The sequence below is a fragment of the Carassius auratus genome, chromosome 17 (genome assembly GCF_003368295.1).
Source record: "Carassius auratus strain Wakin chromosome 17, ASM336829v1, whole genome shotgun sequence".
Taxonomy (NCBI): Eukaryota; Metazoa; Chordata; class Actinopteri; order Cypriniformes; family Cyprinidae; genus Carassius; species Carassius auratus.
In genome coordinates this window covers 27,425,545-27,448,132 of record NC_039259.1, presented here as the reverse complement: position 1 = coordinate 27,448,132, position 22,588 = coordinate 27,425,545, and the positions used below count along the sequence as shown (strand labels likewise).

Genomic DNA, 22,588 nt, shown 5'->3' with positions numbered 1-22,588 from the left:
AGGACTTTTAAACAAATCAAACAAATATTAAATATACTGTGAAAAAACATACAAGAATTCATATTTGATGAAATATGGTTAATTACAATTTAAAACGAAATAATTTTAAAAGACCACTAAAACTAATACCTAAGATTCATTTTTATTGAAGAAAATATAATTTTGAGGTAAACCCCCCCCCCCCCAGCTAATATTATTAGAAAACGACATATAAATAAAAACAAAACATAAATAATAATAATAATAATAAATAAGAAACGTTTTTTGGCCTACTATTGGTGTAATGTATATCTTATATATATATATATTATATTATATTATATTGTTTAAAATAAATAAATAAACAGATAAATTCCCTATTTTAAGGTTTAAAGTTGAAAAATGTAAAAATCTCAATGGCCCGAAGACAGACAGATATTTTTTTTAAAACTAAATATATTTCCCGGGTGAACTAATCCCAGATTGTGGTTTTGGGTTGATTTGAGCAGGGTGTTTTTATGAGATTCATCTGTTAAAGAGAACTGATCTCAAAGCAGTGTCATCATGACCTGTGTTCTCTTCCATTCGTCATCATGAGAAGCACATCAACAGAACCTCCTCCGTCTGCTGGAGTAAACGCAAGCCTTGAAAACATCATGTTTGGAAATGAAGGAAGGTGAAAGTGGAGTGTTTCTGACATCAGTCTTTCTTCTCCTCCTCTGTGTCGTCTTCAGACTGTGCTCCCTTCGTCATGAGTTTCTCCAGCGTGGAGGAAGAAGAGCGAAGAACCTCCGGCTCTCCGTCCTCAGTCTTTCTCTTGGTGCTCTCCTGCACAAACTCCTGGATCTCCAGAGGAAGCCGCCGGAATTTGTCCTGGTATTCCTGATCCAGGTCGCTCTGGAGCTGCAAACACAGGAAATCAAACGTGAGCATCAGTGCATGCTATTCTCAAAAAATTAAAAGTCAAAATCACATCAAGCCTGACATCAATACTTTTGTGCAATATGAAAACAAAACTACATTTAGTGAAACAACTGCAAAAAAGCTTTATTTCAGACAGGTATCAGTTTAACGGCCACATTTACACATTAATGATGTTTGGAAACTTTATCTGTCTAGGCACAGTGAAGTAATAAGGAGGTTAACTAACAAGAAGAAGACATCTCTCATCTGAGAGAGGGTAGAAAATATTAGTGAATTTTTTTTTTGACTGTTTATGGTGCATATATATATATATATATATATATATTTTTTTTTTTTTTTTTTTTTTTTAATTGTTTTTATTATAAATTTTGTATACATTTAATGAAAAAAACTTGACTAACATTATGAAAGGACTTAAAGGAAATAATAAATAAAATAAAAGAGGTAAAAGTCTACGAGAATAAACAAATAAATAAATAAACAAATAAATATATTTATTTATTATAATTTTTTTATAAATTTAATGAAAAAAACTTGACTAACATTATGAAAGGACTTAAAGGAAAAAATAAATAAAATAAAAGAGGTAAAAGTCTACGAGAATAAACAAATAAATAAATAAATAAATATATTTATTTATTATAATTTTTTTATAAATTTAATGAAAAAAACTTGACTAACATTGGGAAAGGACTTAAAGGAAAAAAAAATTACGTGGTAAAAGTCTACGAAAATAAACAAACAAATAAATAAATAAATAAATATTTTTTTATTATAAATTTTTAATCAATTTAATGAAAAAAAACTTGACTAAAATTGTGAAAGGACTTAAAGAAAACAAATAAATAAAAGTGGTAAACGTCTACGAAAATAAATAAATAAATATGTTTAATAATTTTAATTATTATTATAAATAAATAAATACAGAGAGAGAGAGAAGATAGAAAATTGTCCCAAAAAAATAAATTAATACATTTTATAAATGTATATGTAATTTAATACCAAACCTAAATATATCATAAATACATTAATCATAATTTTTTTAATAAATTCTGTGCAAAACCCTCATTTACATTATTAAAAGGACTACAAGAAAAAAAAGAAACATTAATAAATATATAAAAATTGGAAATAACCTGCTTAATTATATGAACCAGTGGTTGGAAAATCACCCAGAAAATAAAGAATTTGATAAATATAGGTATAATTTAATAAAAAAAAAAAATTCTAATGATACATTAATGTGACCAAAACAAATGACCAAAATTATTATTAAATAACTTCAAGGAAAAAACATGAGATTGAAGGAACAAAATATTGCTATAATAATACTCAATACTCAATAATATAATAATAATAAATCTGTAGTGTCATTTAAAAGCACATCTTCTCTGTTTCTGTATTAGGATCCTCGCTAAAAATGTGCCAGATGATCACAGTAAACACTCCTGACAGCTTATGAAATATTTCATGTGTTAAGTGTTTAATATTTGAAGAGTATCCTCATCCTCGTCTTGTTGTTATAAACCTGTCTTTAACAGGACTTTTAATGATGACTGAATTGTCATTAACCCTGCATCATATCTGATGCACAAGGCCTTAAAGTCTGGAGCCGTCATCTTAAAAAATCGCTATATTTATGAAGTTTTCCAATGTGCATATTGACATATTTTTAATCGTTTTAAACAGTGGAACGACAAAAAGCAAATGCATTAATACAATTCTAAACATTTAAGACACTAAGAAACATTAATATGTTATTTAACATAATGCATAATTGTTTAAATTGATGCGATAATATTGCATGCCCTTTTGAACCGTCCTCTTCTGTTGTTCGGCCACTAATAAAGAAAAAGACCTCTGTGCATTTGTTTATTTGCAAATGCAATTGAGATGTTTCCATTGGTTAATATTTCTATCCACTGACACCAAAGTGCTGTAATTCTGAATTAGCATGCACAGTTTTATACTTAATCAAATGAGTTCTGCTGTGTTCATTTATGTGATATTAAGACTTCTTTATTTGAGGTTTTGCAGTTAAACACAGTAGACTCTTACCTTGGGTCTCTCGTCTAGTATCTGCTGCAGGACGCTCTTATGAGTCTCGAGCAGCTTCTCGTGTCTTTTAGTCTGAGCGTCTTCCAGCTAGAGAGAGAAAGACGAACAGTGTGAAGTCTGAAGAGTCATGTTTGATCTGGTTTTGATGAAGCTGTTTTACCCTCTTGATGTGCTGCACGACCTCGTTCACGTACGACCTGTTGATCTCCAGCTTCTCCCTGAAACACACCGAGACTCTTAACACGCTTTCATTGCCATCTAGAGGACAGCTTTATGAAGAATAAAACAAATCATTCCTTTAATTGCCTCCCAGAGCATTAATAAAAATAACCTTCCTCTCTCTCTCTCTATAAAGAGATTCACATTTAGTTAGAAGATTATTATTATTATTTCATATTAAAATATCAAATAATATATCTGATTCATGTTTTTGTAATATCCATACACATATACTGAAAATATTATTATAATAGTAAAATATATATATTCTTGTATGGAAATTCTTAGAAGATTATTATTATTAATTCAACTTAATTAAATGTATTAATGTTTTTTTTATTTTATTTATATTACACAGTATAGAGAAAATAACTATAATATTTAATACATTTATTTTTATGTACACATTCACAGAAAATAAGAGAATAGATAAGAAAAAAAACATGGAAGGGTCATTATGAATAAAATGTAAATATATTAAATAATGCAAGCAAAAAACAAATAATAATACAATTCTATATATATATATATATATATATATATATATATATATATATATATATATATTTGTTTTCGCTTTATATTTACATTATTAGTATCACAAATTAATATAATTATTAAATGTAGTGTATCAGTAGTGTTTTTTTTTTGTATTTAACATTAATATTTTAATATTGTTAAGAGGCCAAATATGCTTTAATATACTCATCTAAATCCCAAAATAAGCATGAAGATGAGCAGATGAAGGCTTACACTTAGATGATTATTATTTCAAATTAAATTAATTAAACGTAATTAAATGTATTAATGTTTTTTTATTTTATTTATATTACACAAAGTATGGAGAAAATAACTATAATATTTAATACATTTATTTTTATGTACACATTCACAGAAAATAAGAGAATAGATAAGAAACAAAAAACATTGCAGGGTCATTATGAATAAAATGTAAATATATGAAATAATGCAAGCAAAAAACAAATAATATATTTTATATTTACATTATGAGTATCACCAATTAATATAATTATTAAATGTATTTTATCAGTAGTTTTTTTTTTTTTTTTTTTTGTATTTACCATTAATATTTTAATATTGTTCAGAGGCCAAATATGCTTTAATATACTCATCTTAATCCCAAAAGAAGCATGAAGAGGAGCAGATGAAGACTTACTCTTCTGTCAGGTGTTTCTCCTTGGTTTTGGCTTCATTGATCTTCTCTTGTCTCTTCTTGTCCATCTTCTTCTTCAGCTCTTTCTTCTCTCTGTGAACACAGACGGTGACTCGACATGACCTTATGAATTATTAAAGAGGCCGGTGATGTTCAGAAAGACTCACTTCTCACACAGCTCCTTGATTTTCTTCATCTGGTTGCTCTGAGTCTCTTCAGCGATGGCCGTCAGCTTCTCGATCAACTGCAGACACAGCATTTCACTCAAAAAACGATGAAAAGTTTTCTAAAGCTGCATATCTGAAATGCTTCAATAATTTAGATCTGATTTCTAACATTAAGTACCGTATTTTCCGGACTATAAGTCACACTTTTTTTCATAGTTTGGCTGGTCCTGCGACTTGTAGTCAGTTGCGACTTATTTATCAAAATTAATTTGACATGAACCAAGAGAAATGAACCAAGAGAAAACATTACCGTCTCCAGCCGCCAGAGGGCGCTCTGTGCTGCTCAGTTCTCCTGTAGTCTACACTGAAGACATAGAGCGCCCTCTCGTGGCTGGAGACGGTAATGTTTTCTCTTGGTTCTAAATAAATGCGACTTATAGTCCAGAGCGACTTATATATGTTTTTTTTCTTCATCATGATGTATTTTTGGACTGATGCGACTTATACTCAGGTGCGACTTATAGTCCGAAAAATACGGTATGTAAAATACAGCCTCTCTCAAGATACACACATCTTAAATATTGCATACTTGGTTTAATTATTTTTTTATGTATTATGTATCACATTATTATTATTATTATTATTATTTATATATCTATTTTAATATTTAATAATTTTCTCCACACACTATAAATTGATACACAATTAATATATTAATATCCAAATAATTTATATTTTTGTATTAATAACTAACATTATTCATTAATACTATTTAATAAATAAAATACAGCCTCTCTCAAGATACACACATCTTAAATATTGCACAGTTGGTTTAATTATTTTTTATGTATTATTTATATTTCTATATTACTTGATATTTATTATATATATATATTTCTCACATTATTATTATTATTATTATTATTTATATTATATTTATTTTAATATTTAATAATTTCCCCACACACTATACATGGACACACAATTAATATATTAATATCCAAATAACTAATATGTTTGTATTAATAACTAACATTATCAATTAATACTATTTTTCAAACAAGAAACACACTTTCACAATTTTTTCATACATTCATTACACTTCTGTATTGTTATACATTTTCCAAATGTAATATTTAAATTACCATATCTTTTGGACTATAATTCACACCTGAGTATAAGTCGCATCGTTCCAAAAATATGTCATGATGAGGAAAAAAACATATTTAAGTCGCACTGGACTATAAGTCGCATTTATTTAGAACAAATATAAAAACATTACCGTCTCCAGCCACCAGAGGGCGCTCTATGTGTTCAGTGTAGACTACAGGAGAACTGAGCAGCACAGAGCGCCATCTGGCGGCTGGAGACGGTAATGTTTTCTCTTGGTTCATTTCTCTTGGTTCATGTCAAATTAATTTTGATAAATAAGTCGCAACTGACTATAAGTCGCAGGACCAGCCAAACTATGAAAAAAAATTGCAACTTATAGTCCGGAAAATACGGTAGGTTTTGAAATCTTTTAGCCATGGTTTGGTTATTTCCTGTATATTTGTTATATTTACTCTCTCTTTTCTTCCAGTTAAGAATGTAACTGTTCTTTGCGTCCCGTCTCTGATCTGACCTGTTTGATGTGCTCTTTCTTCAGGTATTTCTCGCTGTAATACTGCTCCTGACGCAGACTGAGCAGCTGCTGCTGCTGCTGTTCTTTGAGTTCGGACAGTTTCTGTCCGCTTTCCTGATCCAGATCGGCCAGTTCCTGCTCGAAGAACGACGGTCCGTGTTCAGGACTGGACGACAAACACCTGACGAGACACACACATCAGTTCAATCATTTATACAGCTAAAGTTACACCCCTTGCACTGCCAGCTTAACTTGTTCCCATCAGGGTGATGTTTTAGACAACCGAGCAATTCAAAACGCATTTATATGTATGCAAAATATATGTGCATATGGGAATATATATGTTTATGTGACCGTGGAGCACAAAATTGTTCCTGTAGCTCAAGTGGTAGAGCATTGCTTTAGCAAGCGCAAGGTAACACATGTTAGGAGAAAACTGTTAGCATGAATGCAATGTAAGTCGCTTTGGATAAAAGTGTCTGATAAATGGAAAAAGTCTTAAGTCGCTGGGGTGTATTTATAGCAATAACCAAAAAAAACATTGTATGGGTCAAAATTACCGGTATCTATTTTTCTTTTATGTCAAAAATCATTAAGATAGTAAGTAAAGATCATGTTCCATGAAGATATTTTATACATTTCCTACTGTAAATATATCAAAGCTTCATTTTTGATTAGTAATATGCAGTGCTAAGAATTCATTCGGACAACTTTAAAGATGATTTTCTCGGTATTTAAGAGTTTTTTGCATCCCTCAGATTCCAGATTTTCAAATGGTTGCCGAATATTGTCCATGCATCAATGGAAGGTTTATTTTTCCAGCTTTTAGTTGAGGTACAAACATCAATTTTCTGGTCTTGCGCTCCAGGATCACACATGTGCATGCTAAACTAAACGTTGAGTCTATTGTATTTTCGTGCTTTCACTATATTGGTCTTCTGGTGGACCTCTCTCGGTCATGTTTTCAGCTGTGGTCAGTAAAGGAAAGTGTGTGACCGGACCGGACTCTACCTACCTCTTCTTACCGTCTCGTTTGGCAGACTTCAGCAGGACGGCTCGTTTGCGCAGGAAGTCGTGCTGGATCTCGTTGTATTTGGACGTGTGCTCCTTGATCATCTCGGTGGTCTTCTTGTGGTGTTTCTTCACCAGGTCCTTCATCTCTTTATAATGTCGTCTCTGCTCTCGGACGAAGCCCTTCTGCTGTTTCAGCTCCTCTACGGTTTGCGCCTCCATCTCTTCATGAATTATAACATTTGATTTTATAATATCATCATCACCTCCATATCTAATAAACCTTTTCTGAAGTTCATATCAATGGATTTTTTCAGTAACGTACAGTGAATTAAACATTATTGAAACTCAACGGCTACCAAATAAAACACAACCTGAGGCTTTGATTTCTCACATAAAACAAGCAAAACACAGCTGCCCTGAAGCACAGACATCATTTATATTGCACACTTGACTGGATTATGCTATTTTTTTATCTGTTTATATATAGTTTTTATTTTTCTCTATTTTGATCTTATTTTGATTTTTTTTTTTTTATGTCTACAGAAACGTACATTTATTATATATAGACATACATACTTAATATATAATCTAGCAATGTTATTTTTATATAACATTTTATATATACATTTTAAATAACATCATATATATATATATATATATATATACACACACACACACACACACACACACACACACACACACACACCTAACGTATTAATATAAATAATATCAATAATTTGTTATAAACAGTATAATATAACATAACATAATATAACATAACATAATATAACGTATATAAATTACATATATATATATATATATATATATATATATATATATATTTATATATATATATGTTACTCATATAAAATACATTTTAAAATATTTTAGATTGTTATTAATTTTTAAAAACAACAAAAAATAATATTGTATATAATAGATTGTATATATTAATGAAATATAAAACAAAATAATAATGTTTTATATATTAAACTAAATTATATTTTACACAACGTCATTACAAGTAAAAAAAAAAAGTTTGTTTTTTAAATAACCTGCTATGCTTTATTTTAGCCTCTTTTTTCTGTATATGTGTATATAAAATGCATTATAGTTCTGTATTCTTTTGTATTTTAATACATTTTAATTAACTATGTTGTTAATATAAAAAAGTAAATAATAATAATAATAATAATAATAATACAATGTAATTTAATTAATTATATATATATAAAAATGATATATTACTACATATTAAAATAAAATGACAGAATAAACAAAGGTCAGAAAGGTCTGAGTGATAAAAAGCGTTTGGGTCACTGACCGGTGAGGACGCTCTGAATCAGATCCTCAGTCTTGGCCGCTGGTTTGGTTGAGCCTGAATCATAATAAGATCAGAGAAGATTGATGCACATCCAGTGAAACTCATCAGTAGGTTTGGACTGAGAAGCTCTGACCTGTGGACTGCGGCTGTGTGTTGATCTGGGACGCGGGTTTCGGAGCAGCGCTGGGGGTGTGACTCAAGCCGTTCTCAACCGGGATGGGTTTGGGTTCGCTTTTCACCTCCGAAGGGTTTTCTACACCAGGATCCACCTGGAGAACGACACACTCCGTCATCAAAACCTCTAATACTGTTCAGTTTCACAGCGACAGACCGCTGAGAAACCACTGATTCATTACAAGGAAGAAATCTGAGCTGCTGTCTCTGTCTGAGCTCTTCAGCGCTCGAGATCTGGAGACGTTTCTACCTCTCTGGTGTCTTTCTCTTCTTCTCCTTCCTCTAAAGTGAGCGCCGCCAGCTGTTTGGATCTCTGCTCCATCAGGTTGACGTATCTGATGGGGTTGGACAGCGCTTCGATGACATCTGATCAGCACAGAAACACACACACACACACACACACCGTCAGCAAACTCACAACACACTCCAGAGTCAACTTCACAGGCATCAAGACACTCCAAAATAATATATTTGATGTTGTTTATGCAGTTAATTAACATTAAACAGCTTCTGGTTAACAATTATAACTTTTGTCACAAGGTTGCAACTTCAAACATTCAAAAAGCAAATAAAATAATTGTAAATAATAAAAAAAAAAAAAATCTGAAAAAAAACAAACAATGTTTGATTTCATATTTTTTTGTTTGATATTTGCATTTTGGTTAACAATTATCACATTATTTTGCAACTTCAAAAATATCAAAAAGTAGCCAAAATTCATAGAAAAAGAAATTTATTTTGGTTAATAATTATAACTTTTCACAATAATAAAAAAATAAAACACACACAAAAAACCCTTAAAAATAATAGAAAAAAAATCTGGATAATATAATATCTGATTTCATATGACAGTTGCATTTTGGTTAACAATTATTACCTTTTTCACAATATTTTGCAACTTCAAACCTTTCAAAAAGCACCCAAAAAAATAGAAAAATAAATAAATTTTGGTAAAAAAAATTAAACTTTTTCACAATTAAAATAATAATAAAAAAACTTCAGAATAATAGTAAAAAATATATATATATAGATATATATCTAATATGACTTCAGCATTTATGTTTCTAATTTACAATAACTTTTTCACAATATTTTGTGACATTAAACATTTAAACCTTTAAAGCATCGAAAATAATAGCCAGATATATTAAAATATATTATATTTCATTTTATATATGACTTTAGCACTTTAGTTAACAATAATACCTTATTCCATTTTTTTCGACTTTAAAAAACACCAAAAATAATAGTCAAATGAATAAATAAATGTTATTTTGATGTTATATATTATTTCAGCATTTAATTTAGTCGACAATTAACAGTTTCTAGTTAACAATAACTTCTTCACAATATTTTGCAACTTTAAACATTTAAAACATTCAAAATAATAGCTAAATATATTAAAATATATGATATTTCATTTTATATATGGATCTAGCATTTAAGTTAACAATTAAAACTTTTTCATTTTTTTCCGACTTAAAAATCTTAAAAAAAACAAATAATAGTCAAATACATGTTAAAAATATTACCTTTGATGTTTTATGTTATTTCAGCATTTAATTTAGTTAACTTAATTAATTAACGTCTTTTTTTATATATTTTGCAACTTTAAACCATTAAAAATCTAAAATAATTGCCAAAGAAACTAAAAAATATTATATTTAATTTTATACATATCAACTTTTAAACTTAAAAAAATCAATTAATCGAAATAACATAATATATATTATATTTGATTTAATATTTGACTTAATATTTGATTTAATAAGTTACATTAAATAATTAGCTTTTTTTACAACAATATCTTTTTCAAAATATTTAGCAAATTCAAAATAATAAAATAACAAACAAAAAAACAGCACTGGTTTGCCTCTTTTAATTGGCTCATACATACATAATATCTGAAGCTTTAGTACAAATGGAAACCCTTAGTTAAGAAACATTTTGGAAAATACTGATTTCTTGGCATTTTATAGGAAATATCTCTTTTAAAAATCACCTTGTAATATTCAACATTCTCTAATGAAGAACTAAAAGTCTGACTATTATAAACTATTATTTGATCTAACTTGCATCAAATAAAACATCTGACATCTTCTGTTGGGTCTACATCACTTTTGATATATAATTCTCAACACATATATGCATATTGAATGAATGATGCCTCATTTTTAACTTTAACACTTTTCATAAATGAAGTCACTTTGTTTTCATGTGACTTTAATAATTCAAAGAAGGCTGATGGTCTTTCTTTTATGCAAAATGTGATTCCTTAATAATGGTCCACACTGTTTGTGAGATTTACTCGTATTTACCATTCTATTCATATGCTACTGACAGATAATTAGTTATTTTTAGTGTTTGAAATCTATTTAAGGTTGCATATGATTATAGAAATTCCTTCTTACCGGCGAATGTATCAGGAACATAGTCTTTCACCTCGATATACACAAATAAAGCAGGAAGAGTCAGCGCTTGATTCTTTTCATTTCTCAGTCCGATGTAACGATAACCTGTGAGAATATGACAAAATTATGTTTTAGCAAAAAAAAAAAAAGAATAATAATTAACCAAAACTGCATTTTCAAGTGGCAAAATGTCTTGTACTGATACAATGCAATGCAATTTGCATGTTGCAAAATAATAATAATATTAATAACAATACTGTAAGTTCTTATTAGTATACTACAAATCTAAATTAAAATGCTAAAAACATATAAAAGTAAAACTAAATCTTCATTTTTATATTGTAAAATGTATTGTTAATAACAGTACTATTATTAATATATATAAATAATGTAATCTTAATAACTGTAATTATTATAACAATGCTAAAAAGCATAAAATTAACTGAAATCGTATTTTATTTCCCCCTTTACAATACAATACAATAGAAGGACAACTAATAATAATAATTAATTATTACAATAATGTAACACTAAATTAAATGCAAAACAAAAATCACATAAAATCCAAACAAACTTTTATATTCTCTCATAATACAATGGAATAAAATAAAAAGTACAACTCTATATACATTATAGCACGTAACATAAAAATGTAAACTGAATAACTAGCAATATTACCTTCAATAACTATTTTTTTTTCATTTGAAGAACAATTCTTTAATCACAATATATCGCAGTTAATCAATATGATGTGTTTTGTGTGTTTTCCTCTTTATTACAATCTGAAGGCATGAAAAACAGTATAATAAACGGATTTACTCATTGTGATTGAAAAGATGATTGATTCTCATGCCGCTTTAACCGAGGTGAATACAGCGATCGTTCACGTCACATTAAAGAGCATGATAAAACACATTATTGCATCATATATTGTTTGTATTTCGCTATAAAATGACAGAATTTGAAAGCTGGGGTTTTGTTTTATATTTAAAGTACGTAAAATGCAATCAAAGACGTAAAGTTCCTGACATCATGTTATGATTTCTGCTATTAATCTAATGCAATATATATCCAAATCAGTTGAATTTCTCCCGGTGCTCACAATCTGAGCTATTTCCATGCACAATACTCAAAAAAAAATTGTAACTTAATTCTCGCAATTTTGACTTTATTCTCAAAATATTTTCACTATATTTCCGTATTGGTACTAATTTATTCTAGTGATTTTTTTAGGGTTTTTTATTATTGAAATATCATCATAATTATTATTTAAAAAAATATATCTATACAGTGACACAAAAATGCCGTCGTACATAATGCTACACCTTTATTCTCAAACTATTATGACTTTAATCTCGCAATCTTATTTCTTTATTTACAGTATTTGTTACTGAATTTATTTATTTTTATAATAACCCCTGGTTGATTCTATATTCGTGAAATTGGGTTACTCCACCCCAAAATGAAATTTTCTTCATTAAGCACGCTCCGCCGATGCATTGTTTGCTTTCAAACCAAAGCATAAATTCGCGTTTTAAAAACGTATTCTTGTTGCGCGACTGACATAGAAAATCGTAAGCCACCAGATTTGCCGAAATAGTGCTTCGCGGTTTTGGAGAGACACAGAGGAGAGGAATTGTTGAATAAAGTCGTTTATTTTTGTTTTCTTCGTGTACAAAAAGTATTGACGTCGCTTCATAACGTTACGGTTGAACCACTATTTAGTTTAACTATTCTGACGATGCTTTTCATACTTACACTGTTATTTATTTGGCAGTCCCGGTTTTCATCCGAAATACCTTAAATTGTGTTCCAAAGACGAATTAAGCTAGGTTTACAGATTTGGACCGACACGGGGGTAAGTTAATAATGAAAGAATTTTCATTTTGGGATGGAGCATCCCTTTAACGCAACACTATCTTTGCAATGTGAAGGTTAAATAAATGCAAAAAAAAAGAAAAGACTGATTAAATTAAATTTATGCATTTAGCAGACGCTTTTATCCGATGCATTTAAGCTAACATTTTTTACCTAACACATGTTCCCTGGGAATCGAACCCACAACCTTTTGCGCAGCTAATGCAATGCTCTACCACTGAGCCACAGGAACTAATCATATGAAATTACTGTTATGACATCATCACTGTTTATAAAAACATAAACGACAGCACATTTCAGGCTGAAAAGAGTCAGTGCATCCAGTGGCTCAGGCTGATTCTCACCCGGACGGATGGCTGAGACGGGGATGATGCGATGGCCGATGAACTTTCCGCCCTCTTCATACACGGCTATCCTGAGGGACGCCAGCGTGGGCAACACCACCTGACCCAGAAACAACACCGTTATTGATTTCACACTCTCCGAGCGCCTGAAGAACGCTTACAGAAACAGCCGTACCTTTTTAAAGACGATGGGCTCCTCGTCCCACACGGGGTTGATGGCGTTGCTCTGGGACGTCTTTGTCTTGAGCGCTTTTCGTCTGGTGTCAACGGGGAGTCCAAACATGTCAATCTCCACATAAACGCCCACCTTCTTGTCAGTCAGAAACTGTCCTGATATGATCTGAAGAGACATCGAGATATAGATGACATATAAACACATAACCAGAGCTCAGGAAACCAGGATACAATGACAATACATAAAGGGCAAAAGTTTGATTTCGGCATTGGTGGGATATATCCGCAAACAACAGCCAATTTAGGGACAATTTAGTCTCTGATATATTGGTGGGGACATGGTAAAGCATCTCAACTTAATTCTACACCCCTTGAAAATCAAAACAAGCAATGACTGACTTTGGAAACTTTAGCTTTCTTTGGATTTTTTAAAAAAGAGAACAGGAAAAAATAACTTAATTAAATTCAATTAAATTAAATCTCAATAAAAATGTAAGCATATAAACAATTAAACATATTTAAATCACAAATTAGCCTACATTAGCCTTCTTTAACTATCAAATAAATAAAAAAATTACAGGACTTTTCAGGAACAAAAAATATTTAGGCAGAAAAGCATTTAAAAAAAATTTATATCATAAAATGTATCATTATTTAAATCATCGTCAAATTAAATATTTTTTTATTGTTTATTGTATTGATCCAAACTAATTTAGACATATATACATTTAAATTATACATTACATAATTTTTTTAAAATAATTTTCTTAAAAACACATTTTGGCATCAAAATTAAATAATCATAAATTATATCTTATAGTATTTTTCAAAAAAAAAAAAAATTTAATTTGGCAATATATTTGAATGATAAATTACATAATTTTTTGGGCATCGATTTTAAACATATACTGTCAATTCCAGTTATAAATTATATAATTTTAGGACATTTTTTCCAGAAAAAAAAAACTATTTTGGCATTCAAAATTAAACATACATTTTTTTTTTTATTAAATAATTTTAGAGTATTTTTCTGGATTAAATTTTTTTTTCTGGGTTTCAAAGTTGAACATATAATTTAAATGATAAATAATATAAGCTTTTATGGAATTCTTCTGGAACAAAAGCCAATTTGACAAGATCAAAACTGAACCAAAATTTCAATTAAAAAAATTACACTTTTATAGTATTTTTATTGAACAAAAACTAATTTAGGCATTAAAACTTGAACATAAATCTACACTACACACAATAAATAAAACTAAAAAGAACTACATCAAATCATTTATCAATACAATAATGCATTGAATATTAATATCCTTGTACTAAAGGTTCTGGCTACAGTCTCGTGTGCCATGAAAGCTTTTAATGTGCTGAAAGCTGAGATGTTATACTTATGCGTCTGACCTTCACTGATAAGGTGTTGGCTATGATGCCGTCCACAGTGCTCTCTGTGAAGGGGTCGAAGTTCTTGTCCGGTCGTCTCATGAACTCTGGTTTGAGTCTGTAGCCGCTCTTCCCGTTGTACTCGTACATGCCGAGGTTCAGCTGCATGGACAGATCTGAGAGAGAGGCGAGTAAAAAAGTCAGATTACAGTGGAGATTTCATATTACAGTTAAGTCATAATTTCATAAGGCTCTCCTGAAGCATCTTCATTGCTCCCGGTCTCTCACCGATGGTCTGAAAGTTGAGTGCCACGAGCTGACAGCCGGCGTTCCAGAAGACCTGCGGCATGTAGTTGGAGGAATCCACACGCGTTCCTTTGGGATAAATCCTGCTCAGCTGAAACTTGTTGTATCTACACGCATACGGTTAAGGGAGCGTCGTAACCAATTACACAGATACATCAACAAATCATACACAGACCGGTGTCATCATCATCACCTGACAAAACATTAAAACGGTTACTTTTTTCTTTTTTTCATAAACAAATATTTTTTTTCTATATTTTATAATTGCATTTTAATATACTTATTATTATTATTATTTTAAATAAATCTACTTAATCAATTTGGCTGATGTATGTCCTAGTGCTGCTACCGATGACTAAAACTATTAAAATAAAATAAAATAAAAACTAAAAAAAAAAAAAAAATCATAATCAATTCAAAATCAAACAAAAAAAAACCTAAAAATATAGAATATAAAATATAGACATTAGAAAAAATAAGGAATTAGAAATGTTGACTTGGCATCTCACTGAAATAAAACATTATTATTTTTATATATAGTTTAATTTATAAAATGTATTTTTAATGTATTTTTATTTTGAAATTACCATCTTTTGTGTTTTTCATCAAACTGAATTTTTAAATGTAAATGATATTATTTGTGTAATTGTTTTATTTTTTGTGGAACATTTCTTTCCCCTTTTTAGTACTTTTCTACAACAAAATACAATTTAGGAATCTAAACTGAACACCTACATTATAACATTATTATATCATTTATCATCAATTTTGGCATCAAAATATACCTATAACATTTTTATATACATTATATACATTTTTTAATATATTAAAATATATTATATATATTTTTTATAAATACTGTGCTAATGTACTTAATTGTTATTTATATATATATATAATTTTTTTTTTTTTTTTGATAAATAAAACAAAAGCAGCTTGGTGTAATTTATCTCAGATGCATACATATTAAGGTATCACATCTAAATATAAACATGTGTCAATTAAAGCTACATTTAAATGAATAATACTATACATTTCCATCTGTTCTTCACACAAACATATTAAATGTCTTGTGAAGACTTGCAAACAGGGCACGAGTCAGATGCTGTTCTGAAATCTTCCTGACAGATTGGATTATTTAGGTCATAAGTTTTGGCATGAATAATAGATGCTCTTGTCCTGGTTTGCGGTCAGAAATGTGTGCTGTGTTTGAAAGGATGCTCGATGAACTCCACCGGTGTCTTGGTGAGATGCTCCAGCGCTTTGGTCTCCACGAACGACGACATCTGATAACTGCGTTTGCTCTCTGAAAGCAGACCGATCTGGTTTGAATCAGATCTTCAGATGGGTCAACTCTTCATCATATGTGGCCAAAACTTACTCTTGGAAATCTCAAACGAGTGGAACTTGGTGGGCTGGATGTAGTTGACCAGCGTGGACATTTCTTCAGTGGCAAAGGCTTCAGATCCTGCTGTACCCTGAAGAAGATCACCAAGAACATCAGAGTTTGAGCTCATGAGGAGTGTGGACATCAGTTTCTGAATGATTAAGAGTTTCAAACCTTATTCTGTACTCCTTTGGTGAAAATGTACACAAGAGTCAAAACCTTTTATTTACAAGCAGAGTAATTCACTTCTGTGCATGAGCTCAAAATCACCAATTAATCCGCTTCAAAGTGAGACTAAAAGTACAACTATTAAACTGTAAATATTAGACAAAAAAATAGAAAAAGAATTAGAAATAAGAAATAAGAAAAACAACTAGAAATGAGAATTAGTTAAACATATTTAGAAATAGTTAAAAATTAAAAGCTACATAGAAATGTTAAATAAAAACCTACAAAAATAGAATTTCGACATGTTGCCCAACTAATTTAAATAAATACGTTTTTATGCTAAAATTACTAAAACGAAGATGAAATAAATTCAAAGGTATATAGAAGTGTATATATATATATATATATATATATATATATATATATATATATATATATATATATATATATATATATCTTATTAAAAAAATCGAAATGAGAAACGTTAAAATAACTGAAATATAAAAGGTTATTTATATTTATTAAAAATACTAAAATAACTTAAAACTAAAAAAAGCTACATGTAAATTAAAAACAGAAAATGACAACGAAGCACATAAAAAAAGTTACTCAAATTTCCACTAAAATAAAAAACTTAAAATATACAAATAAAAGCTGATTCAAAACATGAATCAATAGTATGATATAAAGCATCCTGACCTCATCCATGGACTTCTTACAGTCATCATCATCATCATCTTCATCATCATCATCCTCAGCCTCCACTTCTGCAGACGCTGAAGCACAAAAACAGGATCCAGTCATCAATTGTTTAATTAATTATTCATGTATTATGGAATAAATAATTAAACAAATTATTTATGGGTGATTTGTGCACAAATCTAAATTATTATTGTTTTATCTATCAATGAATGCATTTAATTGTATTTTTTTTATTTAATTTTTTTTGGTGATCTGCTTAATTTATTGCAAAAAATAAGTATAAGTTCTTAATTTCATTATTTATTTATCCCTAAATAAATAGCAATAAATAAATTAGACTACTGTCATTTATGTCTGATCAGTTTCATTTGTACACAAATATACATAAGTTATGCGATTATTTATTTATTATTAAACATCGATAAATAAAGTAAATAATATTCATGCACATGAAAGGATGATGTATTAATCTATCATTAAACAAGTACTAATAAATAAATTACGTGGAATTGTTATTTTTGTGTGATCTATTACATTATTTAGTTATCATTAAATAATTACTAGCAAATAAAATAATTGTCATTTAATGCAATCTTTTTCATTTGTGCGTATATATATATATATATACACGCACAAATGAAAAAGATTGCATTAAATGACAATTATTTTATTTAAACTGCAAATATATATATATATATATATATATATATATATATATATATATATATATATATATATATATATTATATATATTTGCAGTTTAATATTTTTGTTTATTATCTTTATTATTTATTTAATATGTCTTTAAGTTACAAATTACAAATTACTTTATTATTTATTATATAAAATTGTGTTCGTTTTCAATTTATAAATGTCATTTTAATTTAGTTTATATCCTTAAGAATTCAGAATTTTTAATTTACTATCCTATACTATAATATTGTACATTTATAATTGATGTATTTAATTTAAATTTAAATTATTCGTGATTTACTGATACATCCATTATTATATTATATTGTATAATTAAAATTTAGATACACCTACAAATTAATCTTTTATTTTATTTACAATCTTTTAATTTATTTACAATTTACAGGTTTAGTTGCAATATATTAATTACGATTTACAAATACAAATTTAAATGTATTTATTATATAGTGCATATTTACAAATTATAAGAAAAATAATTATAACAAAACATTAAAATATGTTGTATAATAACAATGAATTATAAACTCTACAATAGATCAACAACTACAAAATGTCATTTTAATTTATTTTTTATTATTAATTTTGAATATATGCACCCATTCATTCTGCAAACCGCGCATGGTATATTATATTATATTATATTATATTATATTATATTATATTATATTATATTATATTATATTATATTATATTATATTAAATTTACCAATTAAATTATATTATATTGAATAATTACAACTTTACAAAAAATGTATACACATTTTTATTTTATTTACAATTTTAAAAAAATAATTGTAATTTATTATGTTATATATATATATATATATATATATATATATATATATATATATAAAAATATAAATAAATAATAATAATAAAAAAGAAATATATATATATATATATATATATATATATATATATATATATATATATATATATATATATATATATATATATTTTTTTTTTTTTTTTTTTTTTATATATATACAGTTTAAAAATGTACACAAATTTAAGTTAATTATATTTTATTTACAATTAATATATGCTAATAACAGCAGCACTACAGTTTTTATGTTTTAAAACATCTTAATGAAAATGTAAATTATTTTTAAAAAATTAGATTTTTTTCTTTTTTTTAAATAAATATTTAAAATGATAAACACTTAAATGAATGAATTCAATCTTATTTAATTCAGTCAAGCAGATTTGAGGGTGTGATACCTGCGTGTCCAGCGCTGGGAGACGACGGCTCGAAGACACTGGACGAGTCACTGTTAGTGTTGGACACCTGCTCGGACAGCTTCTTCTTCGTGCTGCCGTCTGACGCTTTGGGGTGAGATTTCTTGTTCTTGATCAGGATCTTTCCCTTGAGCTCAAGAGGGCTTGGCAGAGGAACGCCGGACTCGAGCTGAAACACAGCAGAATCAGTCAGGAGAACGCTGGCTGAAAACAGAGCGCAAATGCATCAGGGACAGACACACTTACAGGATATTTCTCCAGAGTCTCGGTCAAAAGAGCGTCCCCGAATATCGATCGGCAATATTCTGCCATTTTGGCTTGCTGTTTGGGGCTGCCATTCAACAGAAACACATGAAACAGCCATTTTTGCATAAACAGAGAGTAATAAATTAGCGCTTCGTAACATTTGCTGCATCAAAATCACTAAATGACAGTATAAAGTCCAAGAGCAAGATGAAATCTGCAGACCGTTTTTATCAATCCTTTGCTGAATTATGGGGGGAGATTTGGAAAATTCTGCTGAATAGATAAACAAAATGTTATATGTTATATGCAAAAAATCATACTGGAATAAAATAAAATAAAATAAATACAAATAAAAAAAATAAAAAAAAAATAAAAATTAAATAAAAAATAATAATAATAATTATTACAATTTTTTGTAATTAAATTAAATTAAATTAAATTAAATTAAATTAAATTAAATTAAATTAAATTAAATTAAATTAGTTTAATTTAAACTCATTTAGGGGTAGATTTTGAATACTGCAGTGCAGAATAGTTGGTAATAAAATGAACTAAACCTTATTGGCAGCTAAAAGCATAATAATAAAATTTAATAAATAAATGTATATTAAAAATAATCTAAAATAAAAAAAAAATATATGAAATAAAATAGCATCTTAATTTAAATAAATAAAATCTTAATTTGAATATGGCAAAAATAAACAAAATGTACTAAACTCTTATATAAAGCTGAAAGCATAATGAAAAAAAAAGAATAAAATATTAAAATAAAGAATAAAATATAGAATAAAAAATGTAATTGATTTATGGGGAAATCTTCTAAATATGGTAAATGGTAATATGGTAATACATAAAATGTCCCAAACCCTAACTGGAAGCTGAAAGCATAATGAAATAAAACATAAAATAAAATAAATAAAACCATAATTAAAATAAGTCTCCAAATGTAGCACCTGGCAATGTTCTCATGCACATCATTCTGGAGACTACATCTACACTGATGTGACTGAAGTGAAATTCCAGCATGTCATCTCTGATTTGATGCAGAAAACGAAGCGAGCCAGCGCGTGTGACATCTCACAAGACAACAGTGATGACTGAAAACAAATTATGCATCTCAGAGACACTTCTAATCGCTCCTCTCCTTGTTGCCATAGTTGCAGTCGGCAGCTTCTACACTTACGAGTCCACATGATTCTCGAAGGACAGGATGACAGGAAACGGAGACGTCTTAAAAGCACACTCTGCTATGGCTTCAATCACTTCCTGGAAAACAAGAACAGATTGCGATGAATTTAGTTTTTATCTGAGTAATTTATCTAACAGGACATATGTGGAATAGCTCAATTTATATAGTTTATTTCTCTTTTAATGCAGTTATAATACTAAATGCATAGGCATAGCTGATTTTTATTATTGTATTTTCAATTTAACTTGTTACTGAATGCAATGTACTTTATTAAGCTTTGTTTTATTATATAAATTAAATATATAATAAAAAAATGAAAATAAAAATAATAACAAATTAAGTAGAATTCCGCAGAATAGATTTAGATATAGCATGAGATAAAATGTACTGAGCTCTTTGTGGAATCTGAAAATAAAATAAAATAAAATAAAATAAAATAAAATAAAATAAAGTAAAATAAAATAAAATAAAATATAATAAAATATAATAAAATATAATAAAATACAAATAAAAATAATAAAAAAATTAAAAGTGAGATCAAAAGAAAAGAAAAAATGAAAATATATATTTGTCGGTTTAGACTTAAATATGGTAAGAAATAAAATGTACTAAATTCAACAAATATATATCTTTTTTTATAAATATACAAAACTCTTATTGGAATCTGAAATCATAATCAAATCAAATAATTATCAAAAATGAATTAGCTTTAATAAAATTAAATGAGCACTCACTGGGCTGTAAACTGCAGCTTGGTTTTGTATGGAAATGTTGTGTATCAGTCAGTGAAAAAATTACTCTGATTCTATGATTTTTTAAATATATATAGAAACGTCTCCAAAAGCAGAAAATAGAGTTAAGCACTACTTGACAGAGTGCACTGATGAAAGGCTGTGTGAGAACTCAATGTGAACCTAGCTCTGGTGAGTGTGTGGTGGGTCACCTTGAAAGAGATCTCTGAGGTCATGGTGAAGCCGTGTGTGATGACGGGTTCCTCCTCCGCTGTCCGGCCCTTCCAGCAGTCCAGCTCCACACAGCGACATCCAGACAACAGCGTCTGACGGTACATCTCTACAGAGGAGCTCCCCGCGAGCTGCCCGGCTGACAACACACACACACACACAAGCTTACTGCATGCACTCAAATATGCAAATACTTTACTTGAGTTGAAAGCTTGTTTCCACCATGGGATCAAACAAAAGAAAAAATGTTATTCTGATTTTAAAACTCATTTACACATTTAAATTATATGTAATTCTGAGAAGAAAAGTCTGAGTTATGCGATATAAAGAAAGAAGTCGAAGATACTTTTTTTTGGCAAAAGAAAGAAAAAAGTGTACAGATGTAGAAGTCAGAATTCCCCAAAAAACTGAGAATTGCTAGATTCTCAAAATGATGTGAAAAAAATTCTGAATTATGAGATGTAAACTTAAAAAATAAAAATGGGTTTGTGACTTTTTAATCTCACAATTCTGATTTTATAAACTTGCAGATCTGAGGGAAAAGGTCTGAAATGCATGACATAAAAATTGGTGGAAAAATAGTTTTACCCTTTTTATTCCAAAAATTCAGAATTGCAAGATGCAAACTCGGAATTTAGTGAAAAAGAGATTAAAAATGCCAGATGTATATTCAGAATTTAGAGAAAAAAGTAACATTTGTGATATTTCAACTTAGAAATTAGAGAAAAGAGTTACATTTGTGATATTTCAGCTTAGAATTTAGAGAAAAGAGTTACATTTGTGATATTTCAACTTATAATTTAGAGAAAAGAGTTACATTTGTGATAT

At 28.6% G+C, this 22,588-nt stretch overlaps 1 protein-coding gene across 1 annotated transcript in view; it reads right to left on the bottom strand.

The window, feature by feature from the left end:
- Positions 1-371: 371 nt before the first annotated feature.
- LOC113117759 (1-phosphatidylinositol 4,5-bisphosphate phosphodiesterase beta-1-like) overlaps positions 372-22,588 on the bottom strand; it is a 64,515-nt gene continuing 42,298 nt past the window's right edge. Inside the window, exons 11-32 of the mRNA XM_026286663.1 lie at positions 21,742-21,899; positions 20,793-20,875; positions 19,610-19,694; positions 19,346-19,532; positions 17,408-17,484; positions 16,535-16,631; positions 16,375-16,459; positions 15,136-15,260; positions 14,869-15,023; positions 13,466-13,630; positions 13,291-13,390; positions 11,069-11,173; positions 8,908-9,023; positions 8,617-8,752; positions 8,484-8,537; positions 7,161-7,380; positions 6,146-6,326; positions 4,522-4,598; positions 4,358-4,447; positions 3,122-3,179; positions 2,962-3,048; positions 372-882 (exon numbers count right to left, since the gene is read on the bottom strand). Coding sequence (XP_026142448.1) covers positions 679-882; positions 2,962-3,048; positions 3,122-3,179; positions 4,358-4,447; positions 4,522-4,598; positions 6,146-6,326; positions 7,161-7,380; positions 8,484-8,537; positions 8,617-8,752; positions 8,908-9,023; positions 11,069-11,173; positions 13,291-13,390; positions 13,466-13,630; positions 14,869-15,023; positions 15,136-15,260; positions 16,375-16,459; positions 16,535-16,631; positions 17,408-17,484; positions 19,346-19,532; positions 19,610-19,694; positions 20,793-20,875; positions 21,742-21,899 — 2,645 coding nt within the window. The 3' untranslated portion in view covers positions 372-678. The remainder of the gene's footprint in view (positions 883-2,961; positions 3,049-3,121; positions 3,180-4,357; positions 4,448-4,521; positions 4,599-6,145; positions 6,327-7,160; positions 7,381-8,483; positions 8,538-8,616; positions 8,753-8,907; positions 9,024-11,068; positions 11,174-13,290; positions 13,391-13,465; positions 13,631-14,868; positions 15,024-15,135; positions 15,261-16,374; positions 16,460-16,534; positions 16,632-17,407; positions 17,485-19,345; positions 19,533-19,609; positions 19,695-20,792; positions 20,876-21,741; positions 21,900-22,588) is intronic.